Raw genomic sequence first — 25,162 nt, 5'->3', positions numbered from 1 at the left:
TAACCAGACCCTCCCTGACTCAGAAGGCCCCCTCCCTCCTGACTATGGAGCCCTGGTCAGAGACAACAGCCCGGCTACAGGTGGGGACACACAGTCAACTGGTGGACTAGCTCGGGGAAAATTCATTCTTTCCGTGCCTTTCCCAGCAAGCCCAGCCCTGCCTCTCTTGCTTGGGTGGCTCCTAAAATCTCACCTGAACTATTTGTCCTTTTAAGGGTCAGATCCTACATCACCCTTCTCCCAGGGTCACAAGACAGCCAGATGAGACCTAACACCCTGCGCCTTCACCTGCTCCGGGCTCCAGCGCGTCCTGACCCATGTTGGGTGCTTTCCCCGCGGGACTCTTTACCTGTCTCGGGTGAGCCAGGCTGTGCTTGCCACCTCCCCGCACAGCGCCCTACCTGAAGCAGCAGCCGCCTGCTCTGGGCTCGGATTGAGCCCGGGGGCTCTCGGTCCTCCCGCGGCGCGGGGCCCGGGGGGCTCCCCGGGGGCTGGGGGCCGCAGCGGGGCCCGGGCTCCAGCGCCTCGCAGCACACCAAGCTCACCGTGCAGCCCATCCGGCCGGGCGCCCGCCCGCCCCTCGCCCTGGCCACCGCTCGGCCCCGGGCACCGGCGGCGTCGGGAGGGGACCAGCGACGCCCCCAGCCCGTCCCCGCCCGGAGCCTCCTGGGCCCGCCGTGCCAGGAAGCGGGGGAGCGCGGGGCCGGACGAGGGGCGGTGACACGGGCGCCCGGACGCAGCCAGTGAGGAGGGAGACCCGAGGGCGCAGGGGCGCGGGGAGGGGCGCGCGGGGTCTCGGGGCCCGGGGCGGCGGCCCCGCCGGGAGAGAGACAGCGCGGGCGGGCGCGACGGGAGGGGCAGGAAGCAGACAAGGAGAGATAATGAGGGAGAGACAGGGACACGGGGGACGGCCGGAGAGGGGGAACGCAGCCTCTGCACGCGGGAGACCAAATCTCAGAGAAGAGACTGGCAGGAAGTCCCCACGGAAGGACGGAGCCAAGCTTGGGTACCGCGCGCGCGCCGGAGCTTACGCGCGGCTCCTAGGGCGGGGGTGGGTAAAGTGGGTTGTCCTCGCAGGGGCCTGCTGCTCTGTTCCCTGCCCTCAATACTAGCTCCCACGGGGGAAAACCCCAGCCTCAAGGAGACAGAGCCATAGCCAGAGTGGGCGAGTCGCAGCCCACCTGGGCAATCCACCCAGCCCATTCCTGGATACAGCCTTTCTCCAGTAGTTTCACTTTCGACCTTTCTGGGGTGATTCTCAGAACTGGGGAGAAGGCACTGGTGATCAGCAGTCACGGGGAGGAGAAGGGAGACACGTGGTGGGACCCTTGTTCTCTCCCCACCTGTACCACACTCCAACAAAGTGACGGTGAAGACCAGCAGTGATCATGGGGGCAGCATCATAGCCTCTTTGTGCCATCTGGTGGCCATAAGGAAGAAAGACAAGAGCAAGTGACCTTGATGAGAAGCGGAAAGAAGGTGCAAAGCACTTGCAAAGCAGTTGCCTCTACCTCTGGGTCCCCATCCCTGTTTGGCCAACTAGTGAATCTGCTCCTGGTCCGCCTACGAGGAACTGTCTCCCATCTCACCATCTGCCCTGGTGCCCTTGACCCTGCCTCTACCACTTCTCCCCTGTGTACAGTCTTCCGTTCCTCCTGCTCTGAGCAAGATTTCCCCTTCGTACAGGGTGTTGGACTGGGCATGAGTCACTTCCCAGGCAGCAAACTCTGGGAGAGGCTGTACAGAGCGCTCAGTCACAGATGACAGGCTGAGGCTGCAGTGACCAGCTTTCCATGCCCCAGAGAGCCAGGCCTTTCCGGGTGAGTAGCATGGAGACCCCTGGGTCTGTGCGGGTGGCCGGAGAAAGGGAGTGATGTCAGGAGCAAGGGCAGAGGAATCCTGGATAGAGATGAGGAAGGGGAGGCGGTCCTGCTAGGTGTTTGTGGGTTTCAGAGATCATCTGGGCTAAAAGGAGCTGCAGAGACCCTCCATCCAACCCCTTGGTCTACAGGTGGGGACATCCAGGCCCATGAAAGGTGAAGGATGTGCCCCAGGTCACACAGAGAGCTTGCAACAGGGCCAGGTTGGAGGAGCAGGTCCCTTGACTCTCAGCACCGTGCTCCCTGAATACCATCCCCCCAGCCTCCCTCACCCTCCCTTTGTTTCCTTTTCCCTTCCCCTCCTCTGCATCCCAGCGCTCCCTCACTCCCACTCAGCCCCAAATTCCAGCCACCACAGCGTGGGAGGCAGGACACCTGGCTTTCCCACCCTGTGCCTGTCTATACTTCAGGCTCAAAGAATGGGCCCACGGGCCTTAGGGGCCACGTTATTCCTCTCTGAGCCCCAGGATCCACTGTGTGTGTGTGTGGTGGGGGGGAACAGGCTGAGATTCCCTGAGGAGAGAGCAGCAGGATTAAAACCCTGCTCCTCACACCCCACACCCCAGCATTCTAGCCCAGGCCCCACTCTGGGGCCTTGCCTTGCTTCTGCCTCCTGCCTCCTTTTCCTCAACGAACACACATTTTCCACTCAGCTGGGGCCCAGGAAAGGATGAATGTGTGCCCAAGGATGATGACTGTTCAGGCAAGGCCCCCAGTGGGGAATAGGGCCTCAGCCCAGCGTCCACATGGCTTGCACACGTGAGCCCTAATAGGACTGCTCCCGGCCAGTCAGGGTTGAGAGCATGGGCCCTGCAGGCACCGGGACCTGAGTTCAAATTCTAGCTTCATCCCTTAGAGTTTGGTGACTTTGGATAGAACACCCTCTCTGAGCCGCCCTCTCCTCGTATAAACTGGAGTTAACCACCTCCCAGGGTTACTGTGGAGGCCAAATAAGACAAGGGTATCAGGCAAGGGCACAGTACTTGTCCCCAGGAACGGCTCCCGGGGGTGGGGAACCCACCATCCTCCTCCCGCCTTGCCTCGCAAGAAGGAGCTGGGGCTTTCTCCTACCGGTGGACTCGCCGTGGGACCCCAGAGATGTCACATTGTTCTTTAGGCTCTGATTCTTCCTTTGTATGAGGAGAGCGCTGGGCAGCTATAACCGGAGGCTCTTTCCCAGGCCGGTATTCTAGACCATAAGGAATCACGTCCTTCAGATATTCATGGCGGAAGAAGGGACTGTCCTCAAGATGACCAGGGACCTGAAGGGTGAGTGTGCCAGAGAGAGCTCTGGGACGGCACTTGGGGAGAGGTGAGAGGTCTTGGGAGCCCCACTCCTCTCTGAGGTCTGACGTCCACCGTCCTCCCCACAGCTGCTGTCTCTGCCATCCTTCAAGGCTACGGGACTGGGCGGCAGCCAGTGACAGACGCCAGTGCTGAGCTGCACAGACTCTGTGGCTGCCTGGAGCTTCTGCTGCAGGTAGGTCCTCCCCTCCCCGTCTCTCCCATCTCTCCAGGTCCCAGTAACCAGGAACCCAATGGGCTTTCCCAGGCGCTGAAGGAAGAGCCCCTGCCACTCCTTGTTACCACACACTACCTCGTCTCTGTGACTGAGTGCAAACTCAGTTGTGTCCGACTCTTTGCGACCCCAAGGACTGTAGCCCACCAGGCTCCTCTGTCGATGGGATTCTCCAGGCAAGAATATTGGAGTGGGTTACCATTTCCTACTCCAGGGGATCTTCCCGACCCAGGGATCGAACCCAAGTCTCTTGCCTTGCAGGCAGATTCTTTACTACTGAGCCACTGGGGCCTCCTCTCTGTCAATCGGCAAATCCTCCGGACATCTCACCTCACTCTTGGAGGGAAGTGAACCAGAGCAAGGCTAGGGTAGGGTTGGGCGGGGCTGGAGGCAGCCTCCTGCTCTAAAGACAAAGGTTTCCGAGCCATGGGTGTCCCCGGGCTGGCCCTCCTCGCTGCTGGTTACAGCCCCAATCATCAGCAGCACTAGCTTTTATTGAGCACCTACTATGTGGCCAGCTAACCCTTTTACATGCCCACCTTGTTTAATCTGGGCTTCCCTGGATGGCACAGATAGTAAAGAATCTGCCTACAGTGCAGGAAACCCAGGTTCGATCCCTGGGTCGGAAAGATCCCCTAGAGAAGGGAATGGCAACCCAGTCCAGTATTCTTGTCTGGAGAATCCCATGGACAGAAGAGCCTGGCAGGCTACAGTCCATAGGGTTGCAAAGAGATGGACATGACTGAGCAACGTTCACTTTCTTACTTGTTTAATTTTTCTTCCCTGTGGTGCTTGATGACCAGCCCATCCCCAACCTCCCACACACATCCCCTTCCTACTTCTCTATGTGCGTGTAGATGTGTGTGGCGTGAGTGTGCATGGATGTGTGAGGCTTTTTTGTGTGTGGTGTATGTTGTGTGCCTAGGTGGTCTCCTGCCAGTCTGCCCCTCAGGTACTACACACCAGTCACACCGGCCTCTTCCTAAAGCACAGCAAGAAAGCACCTGCCTCAAGGCCTTTGCACCTGCCGTTCCCTCTGCCTAGAATGCTCCTCACCCATAAATTTGGATGGCACATTTTCCTTCAGATCTGGACTTGAATAAAACCTCCTCAGTGAGGCTTTCTTGAGCCACCCTAATCTACACTTTTAACACACACCACACATACACATCACAACTCACACACCCCACACACATCTCACAACAGCATGCACACGCCACACACTTTCCATTCCCTTTCTCCACTTTATTTTTTCTCCTTATCAGTCAGTGCAATCTAATGTACTCTCTGGTTTGCTTATTCACCTTGTTCATTGCTGTATCCCCAAGGCTTAAAATGGGGCCCAGAACATAGTCAGTACTCAGTATTTCTGTGAGGAGTGAATGAATGAGAACACCAAAGGCTCTGCAAGATGGAACAGCTTGCTCCTGATCACACAGCCAGCTAGGGCAGACCAGGACCCTAAGCTGGCTCTGTCTGCATGAGCCCCTTCCCTGCCACCACATGCCCACTCAGCACACTGGATGGCAGAGCGGGTTCTAGCAGGAAGCATTTCCACACTTTCCCTTCCCTCTTCTTGCTCCCAGTTTGACCAGAAAGAACAGAAGAGCTTCCTGAGGCCTCGGAAAGACTATTGGGACTTCCTCTGTGCGGCCCTGTGGCAGCAGCGGGGGGACACGGAGCCAGTCCGCTTCGTCCACTCACTGGACAAGGTATCCAGGGCCAGGTAGCAGGGAAGGTAGCCTTGGCATGGTAGGGTCTTGCCCCTAGGCCTTTGACAAACATGGCTCGGGGGCTGGAGGGGACACAGGCCTGCCGAGGTCCCCCTTCTCACCCATCCCTGCTCCACTGACCATAGGAGCCCTCACCTGGTCCCCACCTGTCATTAGCCCTGCCCTCAGCACCCTTCTGGGCACTCCCTTTCCTCCCACAGCCTTTCTGTGACCATTTAGTCATTTGACCATTTAGTCAAATGACCATTCAGTCATTCCATCTTTTCTCCCTCTGTCCTGGTTGAGTTCCCTCTGTCCTAACACCTCCATCTGCCCACTTGTCCCCTATGCACCCTCAGTTGAAGACTCCGCTGGGGAAAGGCCGGGCCTTCATCCGCTTCTGCCTTGCCCACGGACAACTGGCCGAGTCCCTGCAGCTCTGCCTCCTGAACCCAGACCTTACCAGGTGGGTAAGAGCCTCTTTACCCCAAAAAGGATGATTTGGTGTCAAGGACAAATAAAGGAAGGGTTTTAAAGGGAAAATCAAGGAAGAAAGGGCAGAGGGGGAGGTTAGAGCCCCAGTCCTGGGAGCATCGTGATGCTTGGGCCTCCTGGTCCCCAAGGGCCATAACCCTGTTCTGCAGAATCATCCCAATATGGTGTACAGTGGAAGTGGATTCTCTGAGGTCGGGGGCGGCAATAGCCTCAGAACCAAAGGCCAAGGGCATGGGTCATTGTTAATGCAGGGAGTGGTATGGCCCCCGGAGCCCTCTGGTGTGCCCTGAACTCCAGGAAGACATCCTGGACTCCCTCTATGCTCTCAACGGGATGACCTTCGACTTGGACCTTCAGCGGCCAGACTTGGATGGGGCCTGGCCCCTGTTCTCAGAGTGAGTGTGGGGAGCCTGGAAGGGAGCTTCCTTTCAATGCTCCCGGTACCACCACCAGCCCAAACTAACCCCAAGCCCTCAGTCCCTAGCCCCATCTTTTCCTCCCTTCTTTATTGCTCCCTGAACTCCCTGTTCTCCATCTCCCTAGACTTCTGTCTTCCAAGTGTCATCTTAGGATGTCCCATGATGCTGCACTAAAGAGTTGCTGGATTTTGGGGTAGATGGTTACAAGGATGAATGGATATTGGGATGGAATGGTAGGATGGATGGAAGATGGGATGCAGGGGTAGATGGACAGAAGGAACGCATGCATCAGGGTGGAAAGGCAGGAACGTGGGAAGGTAGCAGGATGAATGGGTGGCTGGAAAGATGGGGTATCCTGCATCCAAGGACCACAACCACTGCTGGAGAGAAACCGAGCATCTCCCTGCTTCTTTCACTTTCAGGTCCCACTGCTCCAATTCCAGCTGGACCCGGGGAAGAAGACCCAGAAAGACCAAAGATTCCCCAAAGGAGGTGCCTCTTCCCAACCTTCACTCTGGTTGCCTCTTCTTTATCTCTGTTGGGACCCCCCAGGTTGAAAAGTAACTGAGCCCTGACCCAGCTAGACAAAGACGGAGAGGCCAACATGTGGATCTCGGGAGCCACGGTAGCGTAGGCTTACATTCCTCCGGTGGTGAGGATATCTACCAGGGAGAGAAAGGAGCCACTGGCAGCACCTGCAGGCACCACTGGGGGCCCCGGGGAGGAGGGAAGGCTGGGGAGGGTGACTGGAAGCTTATAGAAACCGCCTCTGCTGGACAGTTTGCAAACATGTCAATTCAATTCAGAGAGTGACCAAAGAGCCAGATTGCCTGCTTCGTATCCCAGCTCCATCCCTTACTAACTATAGTCCTTGGCGCAAAACTTGTCCTGCCTCGCGGGGTGGGGGCAGGGGTTGTGACAATGCGTCGCCCAGGTGCAGTGCAGGGCAAGGCTCCTGCTACATGCCTGCTAATCAGGCAGTAGCTTGTGGTTCTCATCCTTCCATGGGCTCGCTTTGCACCACCACTCCGCCAGCTTCCAGGACCAGGGTGCAGATACTATAGCTCAGTCTTGGACCTTAAGGAGTTCCAGATCTGTTCAGGGAGACAGACCCTAAAGGAACACATTGCACCACAAGTTAAATGTAGTGACCAGACACACCTAGGAACATGGGAGTGCCAAGAAGTCTTCTTGACCAAGGTGACTCTTAGGGGCTGTTGGCTTATTTAAGCTTTCACCACAACCCTGTAAGGACATATTATTATTCCCATTTTACAGATCAGAAAAAGGAAACACAGAGAAGTCAAGTTCAGGGGGAGCGGGGAGATCAGAGGAGAGTGGTGGGAAGGACTTAGGGGAAATCAGATAGATGCAGAAGATGAAGGTAAAGGAGGGAGGAAGACGCAGACTGGAGGTGAAGAAGGAAAGGGCATTGAGAAGCACTTTGGCTCCCTGATGAGATGAAAGCCCAGGCCTCGGGTCACCTGAGGCTGTCAACACTCAGATTCCTGGGCCCTACCCCAAATCTCCTGAATCAGACTTCTAGTGGGAGGACGCAGGAATTCATATATTTAGCAAACACACTAGTTTAGGGCTGTGGCTTCTCCCATGCACCAGGATGGTGAGCTGGTGCTGAGAGTGATGATAGGTTTGGGGCTTCTCTGCAGATATCAGCCACATATGGGAACTCCACAGAAGTCTACCTGGAGGAGCCACACACAAGCCAAGCCAGCTGTCTGCGAGATGCACCCAGGAAAGACGGGTTGGCTAAACTTCCCAGGTCCCAGCAACACAGGCATCATCCCCACCTTTTGGAAAAGAAGAAGGAAGATCCCAGGAGCCTTGGGTCCCCCCTGAGCCTGTGGGAACTAGACGGGGAGGAATTTCAGCAAGACCAGGAGAAAGGAGCTCCAAGGACAGGGATCTGCCTGGAGGACTCAATACCCACCATCCAGGGACAGAGGGAGGGGGCCAGAGAGACCCTGAAGGAGGTGATAGGGTCAGAGGCTGAGGGCAAGGAAGCTTTGCTGGGTGTGGAGGGCCAGGGGGCAACAGAGGGGACTCATGAAGGGGAAGCAGAGAGGAGTCATATCCATAGACTGCTGGCCTCCAGCCCCAAAGGGACAATAGGGGAGGCAGTGTCATGGGGCAAGCAGGATGGGAAGGTGCCTAGTATCCCAGGGGAGCTCTGGGTCCTTCACGGCCTAGGAACCAAGGAAGACTCCACCTCAGAGAAGCCTCAAGAGCAGACAGGAGTGACCAGTGTGACCAGGAGGGAGGAACAAGCAGAGATGGCCTTGCAGGATATCATCAAGGTGAGAACAGTTGAGCTCTTACTTGTCTCTGCTCCCCGCTCTAACCTGGCCCATAGGCAGGTGTCTTCAAGGGTAGCCCTGGGCCCTTCCAGCCCATAGACTAATTTGTATTGGCCCACACAGAACCATTATGATGTGAGGATACCATTTGGAGTTCTTTGGTTCATCACATGAAGAACGTGCGTTCTTCAATTTATCACAATCCCCACCTCTCCCTATTGCCTCACACCAGGCCCACGTTGTTCAGCCATGCTACCTGCCCAGCCCCGGTAGGCATCTGAGTTTGCAGTCCCTTCCCAAAAGTTTTTCAGGGCAGTTGCTTGTCCTCAAATTCCATAACCCTCTTTATTGGCAGACTTCTTCCCAGTATCTAAGTTCTACTGTTGCAGGCCCCACCCACCTCGTTGGTCCTGTGGCTGCTTCTCCTCAAGGTCACCCAAATTGTTTTCAAGCATCCTCTAGCATCCTCCCTAGGCAGAGGCTTCCAGATGCTTGCCGTCAGTGACTTATATATTTTAGTGAAGGAAGAAATCATGGCTGCAGGCTCACCCAGGGGCACAGCCAGGCACCACAGCTCCCAGGGCTGTCGCCAGTCCTGCGCTCCACCTAAGGGCTGTTTCACATGACCTGGGGTCTCATGGGGGTGTTTGCCAGGTCAAGTCCCGGGCTGGGGTCTCTGCCCTCCTCCTTCACCTTCCATTTCCTTTCACCTTGTCCCCGCCCTCAGAGCCTCAGACATGGGCTGCAGAAAACCCAGGAGCAAGCCCAGCACCAGGAGCAGCTGCTGAAGGAGCAGGAAGGGGAGCTGAAGGCACTGCAGGAGCAGCTCAGCAGGTAACCTAGGCAACCAGCATCACAACAGGGTGTGGGAGCCGGGAGGCCAGGGGGCAGGAGGCTCGCATTCACGGTCACACCAGCAAGCATCTTCTGAGCACCTCCCGTGTACCAGGCCTTGTGAGGGCACAACTTCGGGGTGCCGAGGTATACAGAGCACTATTCCTGCTACCCCTTGCCAGCCCCCTCCCTCGCTGGCCTCCCTAAGTAGCCCCAGGAGAGCTCTATGCGTCCCTCCGTTCCCTCACTCGCCTTTGCCACTTGCTGCTGCCTCTTCTGGGTTCCCTTCTCTCTTTTCCATCCACGAAGCCCCGCCTCTCCACCACATTCTTGCCCCCCTCTCTCTCTGTCTCCCTCTGTCCCTCTGTTTGCCTCTCCTTTTCCTGTTCCCTCTTGTACAATCTCTCTTTCACCCTCTTGATCATCGTAATCGTAACTATCATCACGGAGCACGTACGTCCCTGGCATCCTTCCAGGTGCTTGCTCCTAACAACCTCAGGAGATCAGTCCTTCAAGAACCCCCGTTTTATAGATGAGGAGGCTGAGGCTCCAAGATGCTACACAACTCACCCAACATCAGCTAGTTAGTAGAGGAGCTGAAATCCAGACCCTGCAGCTGACTCCAGAACCAGTGGGCTAAAGGCCGCTCCTCAGCCAGCATCCCCTATGCCTGTGTATCAGTCCCCCCGTCTCTCCCTGTCTCAGCAACCAGCACATTCATCTTCCCACCGTCACATCCACCTCAGGAGTCCAAAGGGCACGTTTGTCTCTGCTTTCCCGCTCAGCCTTTCATTTGCTTAGGTTCTCGGTTACAGTTTGTTTTTAAATTACGGCTCCACGCGAAGGTCATCCTTGGTCTGACCCAGCCTCCCCGTGTGTCTCCCCCTTGGTGTCTGTGCGCCTCAGTGGCCCGCCGGCCTTGCCTCTCCCACGGGGCTGACACCTGCCCTAACCCAGGGGAGCCTGCGTAGCTGTGATCCAGACCGAATCACAGAGCCATCTACTGACTGCTTAGCAGGCGCCGAGAGGCCTGGGGCCCAGGAGCCAACTCCAAAAGGCCCCCAGGGACTGCTGCCATCAGATGCTTAGCCGAGTCCTGTGGGTTTTTTTCAGCAAAGTATCCCATGATTCAGACCCTAAGTGAGTGCAGGGACCTTGCCCACCCAAGGCCATCTCTGAGGACCAGGACAGGCTGCAGGGAGAAGCTGGGAGGTTCTGGAAAGACCCCCCCAGCCCCAGCTGCTCCCTGAGGCTGGGCAAGCCCTTGTCTCACAGCCCCCTGTCCTGCCCCCGTTACCCCATCCATCACCCAGTCATTCCACAAACACTCCACATGCCCACTCTGTGCCAGGCCTGTTCTATGTGCTATGGTAGTTATGATTATGATGGTTAAGAGGGTGAAAGAGAGATTGTATGACCGGGAACCGGAAAATGAGAGGCAAACAGGAAAAGAGAGAGACGACAGAGAAAGAGAAGATACTGTCAAGGATAAAATGCAAAATGCCTGCCCTTGTGGAGCTTACACGCCAGTGGGAGAGGCAGTTAATAAATACAAGCAAATAAAATACACAGGATGTCAGATTGTGATGAGTTCTAAGAAGAAACAAAGCAGGAGAGAGGAATGGGAAGTAACAGGGGTGATACTTTAAATGAGGTGGCCTCACCAGGGGAGGCCTCCCTGGAAAGGTGAAGTTTGAGTTAAGACCTGAAGAAAGTGAGAAGGAGCCATTTGCATATGTGAAAGAAGAATGTTCTAGGCAGAAGGAACGGCAGGAGCAAAGGCCCTGTGGTGGGAATGGGCATGGCATCAGGAGTGCCACTATGGCCCCAGTGGTGGGAAAGAGAGAGAGGATGTAGGAAGAGGTCAAGTGGGTAATGGGAAACCCTAATGGGTCATCAGTGGACCCTGGCTTTGGCGTGACTTTGAACCACTGAGTCTCCTGTGCAGAGGAGGGACATGATGTAACTCTGCTTATTAAAAATATATTTCTCTGCATTTAAAAAACAGTTCAGGGGTTTTTAGTGTATTCACAAAGTTGTGCACCCACAATTAATTTTTGAATATTTTCATCACCCCAAAGAGAAATCTGGTGCTCATTAACAGACACTGCCCAACCCCCTCCTCCACCTCCTAATGGAGGAGGTTGCCTAATGGCAACCACTAATCTGCCCTCTATCTGCACGGGTGTGCCTGTTCCAGGCTGGCCTGTGTTTTCGAGGATTCACGCCCCCGGCTCCATGGAGCTAGTCTACAGGGGATCCAAGCTGGAAGTGGGGAGACTGATAAGGAACAAGAGCTGGGATGTACTAGAGGCGATGGGGGTGCAGGGAGCAGCTGGATCCTGAAGTCAGGCTTCCCAAGGGACTGGATATGGGGGTGAGAGAGAAAGACAGAAGTCAAGAATGACTCCAGGCCTTCGGCCTGACTATCTGGAAAGCTCGAGTCACTGTGTGGAGGAGCAGGCTGGTGGGGACAGCTCAGGTGTTGGATTTGGAGCCTGCCAAGTTTGAGACCCCTGTAAGACACCAAGTGGAGCTTTGCACGGGTGGTTGAGTGGCACGGAGGAGAGAGGGTGGGCTGGAGGACCCACTGGAGAGCCACTGGAATGCGGGTGGCGAGTAACAGAAGCTTCGGAGGCCGGAACGAGAGCCTCCTGGGAGCCAGGAACTTAGACTCCACACCCCTGGGAAAGGGGCCGTGGGCTTCGAGCTGGTGACGGTATGTCACCACTGGTGAACAGAAGGGCCATGCAGCCCAGGCAGAGAGTGAACAATGTTCGCTCTGCCTCTGCTGTGGCCACGGGCGGGGAGGGCACAGCAGGGAACAGGACAGGTACATCTATCAGAGGCCTGCAGAGACAGACGACAGATCAACAAATTCAGTTCAGTTCAGTCACTCAGTCGTGACCGACTCTTTGCGACCCCATGAATCACAGCACGCCAGGCCTCCCTGTCCATCACCAACCCCCGGAGGTCACTCAAACTCATGTCCATCGAGTCGGTGATGCCATCCAGCCATCTCATTCTCTGTCGTCCCCTTCTCCTCCTGCCCCCAATCCTTCCCAGCATCAGAGTCTTTTCCAGTGAGTCAACTCTTCGCATGAGGTGGCCAAAGTATTGGAGTTTCAAAATACAATTTTAGATAGTCATGGGCCCTCCAGGGGCCAGAGAGAGAGAGGAGAATCATCTAGAATTGGAGTCAGGGAAGTGCTCTCTGAGGTGACATTTGAGCAGAAATTCCAACCACAGGCAAAGCTGGACCAGGCAGGTATCTCAAGAGGAGTCCTTTAAGCAGAAGGACTGGCAGATGCAAAGGCCCAGGAGATGTGAGCTTGGGGACAAGCAGGCGTGTGGCTAGAGCAGAGACCTCCACGTGCTCTAGAAGCAGAGTTGTGAACAGAAGTGTCTCATGTTCTGACTTGGGTTTCTGAAGGATGGCTCTGGCTCTGGTAGGGAGAATGGACTCAAGATGGGCAGGGTGCAGAGCCTCAGGCTAGACGCACAAGGGAGACGCAGCCGGCCCCAGAGCAGACCAACCCAGGGCTATAAAAATACACCTGGGCTTTCCATACCCACTTCCTGGCTTTCTGACTGTGCAGCCCTGGGTCCCTCTTCAGCCTTAGGTCCCTCATTTGCAAAAGAAGATGGTTGACTCTCTTCCAGCTCAGATGCTCTGTGAGATCTTCTTTCCAAGCAGATCTGCACCCTGGGTTAACCTCAAAGCAGAAGGGATTAGGACAGGTACGAGTGGAAGGTCTTCAGATGGGGAACTAGGTAAATATCCCTTCTTCCCCCCATCTTGAGTGGCAGCACTGAGCTCCCCAGAGGCTGCTGCAGGACTGTAAGGATCCATCCCACTCTCCTACCTGCTTTCCACTCAGCCCTGGTACCACAAACCACTAGTGACCAGGGCCCTGCGTGCATGCAAGTGTGGGGAGGCAAGAGATTAGATTTGGGCAGGCCTGCTCTCAAATTTCTGCTCCCTCCACTTATCAAGTTGTGTGACCCTGGGCAAGTGTTACTCCTCTTTAAAGGTCTGTTTTCTTTCCTATAAAGTGATGATCATATCACCTGTCCCATAAATTTGTGAAAGTTCAATGAAACAAGGCTATAAAGCACTAAGCTCAGTGCCAGGCACATAGTAGATTCTCAATAGACTTTAATTCCCTCTGTGTTAAGAGGGGACACCTCCTGCTCTAGGAGGGTCTGTGGTGATAGTGGTTTAGTCGCTAAGTTGTGTTCGACTCTTGCGACTCCATGGACTGTAGCCTGCCAGGGTTCTCTGTCCATAGGATTCTCCAGGCAAGAATACTGGAGTGGGCTGCCATTTCCTTCTCCAGGGGATGTTTCCCACTCAGGAATCAAACCCAGGTCTCCTGCATCGCAGGCAGATTCTTTACCAACTGAGCTATGAGGGAATCCCAGGAGTGTCTGTCACCCCCTTGAAAGTAAAATGGAAGTCACTCAGTCTTGTCTGATTCTTATGACCTCATGGACTGTAGCCTGCCAGACTCTTCTGTCCATGGGATTTTCCAGGCAAGAATACTGGAGTGGGTTGCCGTTTCTTTCTCCAGGGATCTTCCCAACCCAGGAATCAAACCTGGGTCTCCTGCGTTGCAGGTGGATTCTTTACAGACTGAGCTATGAGGGAAGCCCTTAAATACTTAAAATGCTTCAGTGGTTTCCATGGCACTGGGATCAAAGTCCATTCCTCCTGGACCACTGAGGACGCTGCCTACCTCCCGCCTTGCCTCCTGCCTCCCCACCCCACCCCACCCTCTATATGCTGCTGCTGCTGCTGCTAAGACGCTTCAGTCCTGTCCGACTCTTAGCAACCCCATGGACTGCAGCCCACCAGGCTCCTCCGTCCATGGGATTTTCCAGGCAAGAGTACTGGAGTGGGGTGCCATTGCCTTCTCCGTAACCCCTATACAGGGTTGGCCAAAAAGCTCATACAGGTTTTCCCATTACAGCTTATAAAAAACCCAAACAAACTTTTTGGCCAACCCAATAGTTTTGCGCGTCTTTCTTTCATTTCCTCAAAGAAGCCAAGTTCTTCCTAACCTGCAAAACTTGGCACGTCCCTTTCGCTGGCTCTGCAAGGCTGCTTCCTTGTCTTTCAGATCTGCTTAAAGGTCACCCTGTCTAAGAAGACCTCCTGAGTGCTCCCTCAGCTCTGCATCTCTGCACCTCCTTTGTCATTGTCACACACTTAATTATCTTACTGGTCTATCACTCATTTTGACCACTGCCCCAAACATGCTATAAGCTCCACCAAGAACCTTAGGCATTGCTGTATTCCTGGCACCTAACACAGTCATTGGCCCACAGTAGGTGCTTAATTTCTTGCCTGGAGAATCCCATGGTCAGAGGAGCCTGGCGGGTTACAGTCTATAGGGTCACAAAGAGTCAAACACAACTGAAGTGACTTAATAACAGGTGCTTAATAAATGTTCCCTCTAACCCCAAAGACACTGACTAACTGCAGTGGTCACATTAGGGCCTGCGCTGCCCACACCAGAGGCCCTGGGATCACTGGGCAAGTAACTTAGCTTAGGAAAATGAAATCCTAATACTAAGAAACAAAGAGGATGAGGACCCGAATGTTTGTTAAGTCACTCTTCCCTACGGCTGCAGGGACTGGCCTTTCTGGATTTTGGTGGCTAGCTGTTGTCCGTCTGATGTCATGGCCCACCCAGTTTTCCTCCCTGCAGCATGCTATGGCAGAAATTCTTAAATTAATAATTCAATTCATTGTCAAGCCTCTTCCCCCAGGGACATGGGTATACACATACAAACATACATACACACGCACACACATCCAGAGGTCATAGAACAGACACCACCATTACAACACCCACCTGTCCGAACAATGGAGTAAGAGACGGGAGCCTGGAGCTAGAACCTTTTTCTTTCCAGTCCATTAGCTTTCTTAGAAACTTCTAAGAAGCCACTAAGACAAAAGGAAAAGGCAAGAGTAGAACTGAGGAGTTTTCAAGCCCAAACCGAAACAGAAATTTAAGAAAGCCATATGTTTAATATGTCTTTTTTTAACTGAAAAGACAATGTAATGCAATTTTTCAAAATATTTTAAAGCCAAAAAGTCACTTCACATCCTACATCACTTACTTCTATCCCCAAACACCACAGCTGTTTTCAGCTGACACTGCCCATCCAGCCTGCGTTCCCAGGCACCCGCTTCCCCCCCAGAGATCAGCCAGGATTATGAGCATGCCTTTCCAGAAAATTATATTTTAAAATGAAAATGTTAAAGAGAGAGAGAGAGAAGGAAAACAATTGAAAATATTGGCTCTTTCTCTCTAAAGGAACATGCAAGGCTAGACCCTGTTTTCATTGCTCTGATCGGTTGATGAGTCAATCTGTAGGTGTCAGGTCACACAGTGCTTTGTTTGGTGTGATGTGTGTGCTGGGTGGAGAGTGTATGTGGTGTGTCGTGGGAGTTTTTGATGTGTGATGTGTTGTGAGTATGTGCAAAGTGTGTGCGTGTTGTGTGGTGTGTGTGGTGTACATGTCATGTGCACATGTGTGATGTATGTTATGATGTGCAAGTTGTATGTGTGTGGTGTGTTGTATTGTGAGTGTGTATGTCTAGTGGGAGTGTGGTGTAGGTATATGTGATGTGTGTGGTGTGTGTAGTGTGTGTGTGCGGTGTTGTGAGTGTGTGTGGTGTGTGTATGGCATCTAGTGTGGTATGTGCGCCTGAATGTAAATGTGTGTTGTATGTGGTATGTGCGCTGGTTGTGAATGTATGATGTGTGGGGTGCTGTGTATGGGGGGGGTGTGTGCAGTGTGTGCTATGTGTGTGTGGTGTCTAGTGTGGTCTGTGTACCTATGTGTGTTGTGAATGTGTGTTACATGTAGTGTGTGTGTGCTCCATTGTGAATGTATGGTGTGTGGGGTGTTATGTGGTGTGTGTATACAGTGTGTAGTGTGTGTGTACTATGTTGTGAGTATGTTCAGTGTATGTGTGTGCCTGTATGTGTTGCGATTGTGTATTATATGTGGTGTGCGTATGCAGTGTTGTGAATCTATGGTGTGTGGGGTGTTATGTGGTGTGCATGTATAATGTGTAGTGTGTGTGTATGTAGTGTCTAGTGTGGTGTGTGTGCCTGTATGTGTTGCGATTGTGTGTTATATGCGGTGTGTGTATGCTGTGTTGTGATTGTGTGGTGTGTGGGGTGTTATGTGGTGTGTGAGTATAGTGTGTAGTGTGTGTGTGCTATGTTGTGAGTGTGTTCAGTGTGTGTGTGTGTGTGTAGTGTTTACTGTAGTGTGTGTGCCTATGTGTTGCAGTTGTGTGTTATATGTGGTGTGTGTATGCTGTGTTGTGATTGTGTGGTGTGTGGGGTGTTATGTGGTGTGTACGTATAGAGTGTAGTGTGTGTGCTATGTTGTGAGTGTGTTCAGTGTGTGTGTGTGAAGTGTATAGTGTGGTGTGTGTGCCTGTATGTGTTGCGATTGTGTGTTATATGTGGTGTGTGCATGCAGTGCTGTGAATGTATGGTGTGTGTGTGCACTTCAGCTGCAGGGGCACCACCAGCTTCCTGGTGGGGCTCGTGTCGCTCAGCCTGGCTCAGACACATATGCTGCGCCGCCCCTCGGAACTCAGCCCTCCTCTGTGCCCAGGTGTCAGGAGGAGAGGGCCCGGCTGCAGGCGGAGCTGGAGCAGAAGCAACGGGAGGCTGAAAGGAAGGACGCCGTGTATGAGGAGGAGCTTGGCGGGCAGCAGGACCTGGTCCGAGCCATGAAGAGTCGGGTGCTGGAGCTGATTCAGTAAGGGCGGGACCCCAGGGTGGGGTGCAGGAGAGGGCATGGTGTCAGGCATGCCTCTGGACCTTTGTGTATACCAACTCATTTCCTTCTTTCAGCCACCTCTGCTGTTATCCCCATGTCACGGGTGAGAAAACTGAGGGTCAGAGAGGCTGACTTGGCCACCAGGGACACACAGTGTACAAATTGCATTGAGTCCTCTGCCTCTAAGGCAAGCCCCCCTCCAACTCCCACAAACACATGCACCAACCAAGGTTAGGAGAAGGGAAAGGAGCCCAGAGGTTAACTGGGAGGTAATCTCATGTCCTATACCTGCCTGACTGCTGGACTTCCTCAGACCACTGAGCCTGTGGCCTGTCCTGGGTCAGCTGCCCTGGATTCCAGAGGCTGAGCTCACCAGGATTCATCCCAAAACACTAAACTCCCTGAAGGATAGGAGGAAATGTGTAAAACCTGCTTTCTACCCTTCGGTCCAGTGAGGAGATAATTCCCAGATACACAGCGTTCTCTCACCTTGTTCAGAAAATACGAGACTGTTGGACTTAGGTTCCCTTAGAACTGGAAGGCTGCTGAGGGATCACCTAGAAATAAATCCTCTTGCACAAGATCCAAGTGATTAAAGGTGAGACAAGGGAGAAATCAGCCAGGAAAGAAAGAAGAATTTAAGGAATAACTTGGAAGAAGCTAATAAAAAATTAGCTACATATCTCACAAAAGAATTTAAGGTGGCTAACAATAAGACTGCTAGACAGAGTGAGGGAGACATATGTATATGTACATATGATTGTTAAAGAAAAATAGAAGATTTCCTGAAAGATGAAAAAGATATTCCTGAAGTATCAGGTTTAAAATTTAACTCTGAACATCTTGGTATAAGGATGAAAAAGAGAAATGCAGAAAGTTTCACCATCCATTCAAAGGAGCAATACCAGTTCACCAAGAGAGACAAATGTTTTTCCTAGTGCTAAAGAAATTAATCACAAGGTCCCAAACCACATAGTACAGTGTCCCTCCCAGAAGCATTATGGAAGACATGGCCCTAAGCCAAAAAAAAAAAAAGAGTGTGGGCAAGAAGGTTGACTTCTGTCTCAAAATGGTAGACTGACCACATGTTAGTTAGTTCAGTCTCTCAGTCGTGTCCAACTCTTTGTGACCCCCATGGACTGCAGCACACCAGGCTTCCCTGTCCATCACCAACTCCCAGAGTTCACTCAAACTCCTGTCCATTGAGTCAGTGATGCCATCCAGCCATCTCATCCTCTTTCGTCCCCTTCTTCTCACACCTTCAATCTTTTCCCAGCATCAGGGTCTTTTCAAATGAGTCAGCTCTTCACATCAGGTGACCACACATTATCCAGCCTCTATCCTGAGATCTCACTAGAATGATTGTAAAGGCATAAAACAGAAAGTTGGAGGAGCCAACCACAAATGAGAGATAGTAGCTAATTTCCAGAAGCCAGAAAATAGATGGAGAAGTGGATACTGAATTTAGCCCAAGTAAGTACTCCAGGGCCCAGAGACACCAAGAACAGAGGCAGAAGGGAGATGAGGAGCAGAAACTGGGAAAATTTACTGATAAAATCATTAGAAAGAGCAGTGTACATCCTGCTCTGTACAGCTGTGCAGTGCTCAATGTATAGTACTTTCTGCCTACTTCCCCAACTACAGAACATCTAAGAGTGAGGGATCTATCACCAGGCAAATAATTAAAAGTTGATGTGGCAGGTAGCCCTCCCTGCCCAATCTGCCGTAAAGTGAGGCTACTAGTCAGCCATCCCTATCTATGCCTTGGAGCTCTAACAGCTTTTATCACCTCTTTCTTAAACATGAAATGACAACTGAGGATCCCCAGACATTTGAGGAGAGCCTAGAAAATAAAGGGGAGTGACAAAGATAAACAAACAAAAAAGATCCATCGTCCGTGATGCTATGAAAAGCAACCATCAAAAGATGAGAAACATTCTTGGAAATTAAAAATATGATCACTGAAATATTTGAATTCACTCGGATTGAAAAAGAAAGATGAGGCAGTCTCTCAGAAAGTATAATGAAAGCACAGATAAATGAAGACATGAGAGACATAGAAACACAGAGAATCAATCCAGGAGTTCTAATAACTTCTCCCACTGACAGGAGTTCCAAAAAAGGAGAGAATAAAAAGGAGGTGGTTATCCAATAAAAATGTGAGATGCTTTTCCAGTTCTGATGGGAGTTGTTCTTCAGATTTCAAGATTTCACTGAGCAACCAGCATAATAAAGGAAAGGGGCAGGGTAAACCATGTCTAGATACATCCTTGTGAAATTTCATTAAAACAAAGATAAGGAGAATATCCTAAAAGACAGGTCCACTTATAAAAGAAATAGAACCCAACAAATTTTAAGGGTTCAAATGGCAACCCACTCCAGTGTTCTTGCCTGGAGAATCCCAGGGACGGGGGAGCCTGGTGGACTGCCGTCTATGGGGTCGCACAGAGTCGGACACGACTGAAGTGACTTGGCAGCAGCAGCAGCAATGTAGGGGTCAGTGGTTAAGACTCAATGGTGTAATGCTTTCAAGTTCTAAGAAAAAGTGGCTTTTGCCCTCAAATTCTACATCCAGCCAAACTATGAAGCAAGTGAGAGGTGGTGGAGGAAAGACATTTTTTGGATAGACAGTTTACATAAAAGTCACCTCCCACACAGACTTTCTTCGGAAGTTAATTAAGGATGTGCTCCAGAGAAACAAGGAAGTAAGCCAAGAAAGGAGAAGATGTGGAACTCAGGAATAGCAGCTCTAGCCCATGAGGAAAGGAAAGGGAATCCCCAAGATGACAAGTGGGCAGCAAGCCCAGGAAGTAGTCAGTTCAAACTACAGCAGAAGTATGGAGGGCCCAGGAGGGAGGTCTCAGGAGAGGAAAAGCTTCAGTAGAGTATCTGAGATGATGAAGAAGGGGGTGGGTGTGGATTAAGCCATGTTAAATGCAAGTCGTGCAAGGAACAAAGTAATTAGAAAGTTCCAGAAAAACAAAAAATTTCCAAGAAAGGAAATATCACAGAACACAGCTCCAGGTGACGCAATATGTTTATGTATTGTCTAATAATGTAAATACTGCTCATTAATTATTTTCAGTGTTAGAATCAATCTAAAGGTAAAGCACAGAAAAGAACTGTAATTATAGAACAAACCTAAATGTTACTCAGAGAAGGCAATGGCAACCCACTCCAGTACTCTTGCCTGGAAAATCCCATGGACAGAGGAGCCTGGAAGGCTGCAATCCATGGGGTCACTAGGAGTCGGACACAACTGAGCAACTTCACTTTCACGCATTGGAGAAGGAAATGGCAACCCACTCCAGTATTCTTGCCTGGAGAATCCCAGGGACAGGGGAGCCTGGTGGGCTGCCATCTATGAGGTCACACAGAGTCAGACACGACTGAAGTGACTTAGCAACAGCAGCAGCAAATGTTACTACCTAAACAGTGTTAAGTATATAATAGGATCCAACAGGAATACCTGTGAAGATGGAAATGTTCTGCATTTGCCCAGTCCAACATGGTAGCTACTAGTCCCATGTAACAACTGAGTACCTCAAATGTGACTGGTGCAACTGAGAAAATGAAGTTTTAACTTTATTTAACTTTAAGTTAAATAAACACCTGATACCACTTCTATGTGGAATCTGAAAAATACAACAAACTAGTGAATAAAAAAAAAAAGCAGACTGACAGCTATAGAGAACAAACTAGTGGTTACCAGTGAAGAAAGGAAAGAGAGAGGGGCAATATAAGGGGTTTTTTTTAAAGGAAGTTATTATGGGATTATCGTGTATGGGAAACTTTTGAAAATTGTCAAGTACTATAGAATTTAAAGTATCTTTCATTCAATAAAAATAATAATAAGATAAAAAGTTAAACATACACCTAAATATCCACATATGGCTAATATTGGACGTTGCAGGAATAGAGGACAAATTAGGAGGTAGAGAAGGAGGAGCGCTGAAGAGGAGGGATGCTGACACCACCTTATTACAGAATGGCAGTCATATAATGCTGTCTATAGTTAATAGAATGAGTGAGAAATAAATGTGTGGGTATGTTCTATAAAATTCCAGTAGTAACCGATAAAGGAACCAAAAATGGGGATAAAATTACATTGAGAGGAAAGAGGAGTTAGTAAGGATGGTATCCTGTGATATCAAGGAGCTCTATGAAAGAGACTGTCTCTTGATAAATCAAGGTGGAGGAATATGAGTGTATTACTTAAACATGGAAGTAATATCAAGGAAAAAAACCTAAAGGATGTAAGAAGTGGTTTGCCACTGAGAATGGGAAGGAGGTATATCGATTTCCTTTTGATATAATTCCTTCTGGACTGTTCAGTGTTTAAATCATGCCTGTGTGTGTCATTTTGGTAAAAACGTTAAGCAACCGACATTCGTAAACATTCTTCAAAAAAAAAAAAAAACCAGTGAGGATAGTTTCGGGGGAGCATGAACATGCATAACTACAAGGCAGTTTGTACTGAGTGCCAAATAAAAATAATAGGCATTATATGCTATAGGAAGCTGGGGCAAGAGTCCCCTGGGGGTTTCCAGGATCAGGGAGCATTTCCTAGAGGAGGTGGGATGTGAGCAGATTCTTAAATAAGGGGTCAAGATTATGTTGCGGGGAGGGAGCCTGGGTGTCATCGTCCATCTTCCCAGAACAACTGGAGACTCACCGGCCCCTAGCGTGAGCCTCTGTCTCTCCATCCGTCTGGTCTTTCCCCCTCGCTGCACCTCGCCATCCGCCATCCTGCTCCCACGTGGCTCCCTCTGTGCCTCTGCCCCTGGCTGTCTGCATTTTCCCCTGTCTCTCCCCCTCCACACTGACCCCCGCCTCCTTCTCTGCGTGTCTGCCTCCTGCTCCCACTCCCTGACTTCCCTCCTCTCTCTCCTCCTTGCCTCCCTCTCCATTTCTGGGCCTCTGTCCGCTCCGCCCTTTCTCATCTCTTTGTCTCTCTGTGTGTGTCTCTGTGTGGCTTCCCCTATTATTCTCTGTCTCTCCCTCTTCTCTGTCTCTGTGTGTCTGTTTCTGTCTCTGCATCTGCGCGTCTCCATCTGCCTCTCTCTCTCTGTCTGTGTGTGGCCCCACCTCCACCTGCCCATCAGAGAGAAGGATGTCCTGTGGCACAAAGTCCAGCATCTCTCTTCCGTGGCCCCTGGATGCTGCGTCGTCTGCAGCAAGATCTTTGGCCGGTTGTCTCGGCGGTACCCGTGCAGGTAATGGGTGGGGTACAGAATCCTTCCTCTGGGACAGCCCAGTTTCCACCAGCCCACTCCAGAGAAGGGAGGGACATGGGAACTAGGCATTTGCAAAAGGCCACTTGAAGCTGGCCACTCATTTTACCCAATGCTTAGCAGAGACATGAGCAAGAGCCTTAGAAAGGGGGCAGACAAGGAATGGCCTCTGCAAGATGGGACTGGGTGACCCTTCCAGGAGCTGACTGGTTAATCGACCAGCTAATCTCATCTGGGAAGAGAGTTCCTGTCCAGAGGAAGCTGCTCTCCTCACCTTGCCCTGGGAACATGGTGAGAGGACAGACAGCAAGAGAAAGGACAGTGGGCCATCAGGAGGCCCTGCCACTTGGAGGACCCTGGAAGGGTGGGGCATCAGGACACCCTTTAGGAAAGAGAAGGCCTCCTGAGATAGACCCAGGGGCATTCAGCCAGAAGATGAGAAATGCAGAGACAGACACAAAGATGCTCGAACTTCATGACCCACCGCCGTATGCAGCCACGTGCACCCACTCTTCTGCCTCTGCTCCCCAGGCGCTGCGGAGGCCTGGTTTGCCATGCCTGCTCTGTGGATTACAAGAAGAGAGAGCACCACTGCCCACCCTGCTCCCAGAGGAGAGACGCCCAGGTTCTCTGACCGAGACCCGTCCAGGACTGGCTGCTCCATCTCACCCGACCCCTCCCCTTGGCCCTTGCCGGCCCTCTGGTCTGACCAGTCCTGCCGTCTAAGGCAGACAGCACTTGAGTGGACAGACCGTGGTGTGGAAGGTGGAAGGAGCCAGGGTGACAGTCAGGAAAGAGGTTCTAACCCTGCATCTCCCACTGATGAGCTGGGTGACTTTGGCAGAGCTGTCAGGCTTTTCTCGTAATAACCTGAGAGCGTGGGCGCCATCTTGGTCTAAAGTCCCTTCAGGCTCAGAATGTCTTGTCCAAGAATAAGACCTGGTGGCCCAGGTGTTTCCCCTCCATACTCATTCCCCAATCAGCCCACCCTTCACAACACAGGGGAGCTTCCTGTCTGGAATCTGCTTGGGGGGGGTCTGTGTTGTATTTTATTTTTAACAGCTTTCTTCAGGTACTATTAACATATAATACACTTTACATAAAATCTGGTGAGTTTTGACTTTAATATACACCCTGAAGCCATCACTGTATTCAAAATCACAGACACATCATCCATCAGCCCCAATTTCCTTGTGCCCTTTCTCATCTCTACCCCCAACCTCTCTCCATCCCCAGGCAACTACTTACTTGCTTTCTGCCACTAGAGACTAGTTTGAATTTTCTAGAATTTTGTACTAAAAGAATCATACATTATACACTCTTTATTATCTGCCTTCTTTCACTCGGCATAATTCAGTTCAGTTGCTCAGTCGTGTCCGACTCTTTGCGACCCCATGAACTGCAGCACGCCAGGCCTCCCTGTCCATCACCAACTCCCGGAGTCCACCCAAACCCATGTCCATTGAGTCTGGGATGCCATCCAACCATCTCATCCTCTGTCGTCCCCTTCTCCTCCTGCCCTCAATCTTTCCCAGCACCAGGGTCTTTTCCAATGAGTCAGCTTTTCGCATCAGGTGGCCAAAGTATTGGAGTTTCAGCTTCAACATCAGTCCTTCCAATGAACACCCAGGACTGATTTCCTTTAGGATGGACTGGTTGGATCTCCCTGCAGTCCAAGGGACTCTCAAGAGTCTTCTCCAACACCACAGTTCGAAAGCATAATTATTTTGTCATAAAATACTGTTGAGTAGTATTCCACTGCATGGATATACTGAATTAGTTTACACATTCAGCTGTTGCTGATACTTGGGTTGTTTCCAATTTGAGGTTATTACAAGTAAGTTTCTTCTCATCACCTGTGTACATATATTTGTGTAGAGATATGCCTTTTTTCCTCTTAGGTAAATACCTAGGCAAGAAATGACAAGGTATGGTAGGTATATGTTTAAGTTTTAAGAAATGGCAGAGTTATTTCCCAAAGAGATTATATTAATATGTCGTACCTTCTCACTGACAGGGTGCAGGAGTACCAGTTACTCCCCAGGGCGTCTGGTTTGGTGGGCTTGAGGGGAGGCTTGAGGCTCTCTGCCCTTTCCTTCCAACCACTACAGCGACTTGGTGGGTCCAAGTTCTGAGCACTGCAGAAGAAGGGGCTGAGTCTAGGTGACTCTACATTGCTTATGCAGCTGGATTTCAATACTAAAGACCGTTGATGAGGATCTTGTAGCTCCATGTACGAGATTATATCCCCTGACTGCTCAAGAAGTCTTACCTGAATTATGGTTACTCAGTAGGAGTTCCCTTGTGGCTCACACAGTAAAGAACCCAACAGTAAAGAACCAGCTTCGACCCCTGGGTCAGGAAGATCCCCTGGAGAAGGGAATGGCAACACACTCCAGCTTTCTTGCCTAGAGAACCCAACGGACAGAGGAGCCTGGTGGGCTTCAGTCCACGAGGTCGCGAAGAGTCTGACATGACTGAGCAACTAAGCACACACACAGTGGTTATCCAGTTATGGTACTTCTGAGAACGCCATTTCAGGAGAGGTGTGGACCCCTTTCTGTGGCTAGGTGATTAGCTGCCCTACTTGGGCTATAGGGCAGACTTCACAGTCTCAAAGAGGCATGCTACTCCTGACCCCTCTGCCTCAAGCAGACTGCCAAAGCTTCTGCAGCAGTTGGGCAACCCTGTGGCTCTGACCAGAGCCTGTGGACCGCCTCTTGGGGTCAGGGCCGCCCAGATTGCATCCCATTACCATCTCAGGGAGGAAGAATTTTGCAACAGCAGTTCCTGCCCTGGAGAGCTGGTGAGAACTTCTCCTTAACAAACGCAGCAGCGAGGTTGGCGCAGGGGTGGGGTTGTGGGGGGTGCAGGGCATGGAGGGAGTGAGGGGCAGAGCTGGGGCTACAGGAGCAAACAGGGCAATAGAATCACCCCTG

The 25,162-nt window shown here is 51.6% G+C and overlaps 2 protein-coding genes across 11 annotated transcripts in view; one reads left to right on the top strand and one right to left on the bottom strand.

Moving 5' to 3' along the window:
* Positions 1-572, bottom strand: part of TNS1 (tensin 1) — a 244,910-nt gene extending 244,338 nt beyond the window's left edge. For all 6 annotated transcript variants that reach the window (XM_055397230.2, XM_055397229.2, XM_055397231.2 and 3 more), the window contains exon 1: positions 402-572. In XM_055397230.2, coding sequence (XP_055253205.2) covers positions 402-557 — 156 coding nt within the window. In that variant the 5' untranslated portion in view covers positions 558-572. The remainder of the gene's footprint in view (positions 1-401) is intronic.
* RUFY4 (RUN and FYVE domain containing 4) lies at positions 238-24,965 on the top strand. Of its 5 annotated transcripts, none has more exons than XM_055397242.2 (13): positions 248-358; positions 1,687-1,820; positions 3,061-3,149; positions 3,254-3,360; positions 4,986-5,111; positions 5,471-5,577; positions 5,858-6,001; positions 6,448-6,517; positions 7,693-8,340; positions 9,068-9,174; positions 16,822-16,968; positions 22,095-22,205; positions 22,755-24,965. In XM_055397242.2, the coding sequence occupies exons 3-13, from the start codon at positions 3,104-3,106 to the stop codon at positions 22,855-22,857; spliced, it is 1,716 nt and encodes a 571-aa protein (XP_055253217.2). In that variant the 5' UTR covers positions 248-358; positions 1,687-1,820; positions 3,061-3,103; the 3' UTR covers positions 22,858-24,965. The 5 variants fall into 5 exon arrangements, with proteins under 5 accessions (XP_088683814.1, XP_055253217.2, XP_055253215.2 ...); XM_055397240.2 differs by having other exon boundaries at positions 2,998-3,149; XM_088827688.1 differs by lacking the exon at positions 1,687-1,820 and having other exon boundaries at positions 238-358.
* Positions 24,966-25,162: the final 197 nt, after the last annotated feature.

Source organism: Moschus berezovskii, chromosome 2 (assembly GCF_049115385.1).
Source record: "Moschus berezovskii isolate FMDL1 chromosome 2, NW_MosBer_1.0, whole genome shotgun sequence".
Classification (NCBI taxonomy): domain Eukaryota; kingdom Metazoa; phylum Chordata; class Mammalia; order Artiodactyla; family Moschidae; genus Moschus; species Moschus berezovskii.
This window is presented reverse-complemented; position numbering and strand designations above follow the sequence as displayed.

Excerpts from the sequence above, each read along its gene's own strand:
- RUFY4 (XM_088827688.1), top strand. The coding sequence starts at position 3,104 with ATGGCGGAAGAAGGGACTGTCCTCAAGATGACCAGGGACCTGAAGG. Across the intron at positions 5,112-5,470 it reads TCGTCCACTCACTGGACAAG|TTGAAGACTCCGCTGGGGAA; the intron begins GTATCCAGGGCC and ends ATGCACCCTCAG. Across the intron at positions 5,578-5,857 it reads CTGAACCCAGACCTTACCAG|GGAGTGGTATGGCCCCCGGA; the intron begins GTGGGTAAGAGC and ends TTGTTAATGCAG.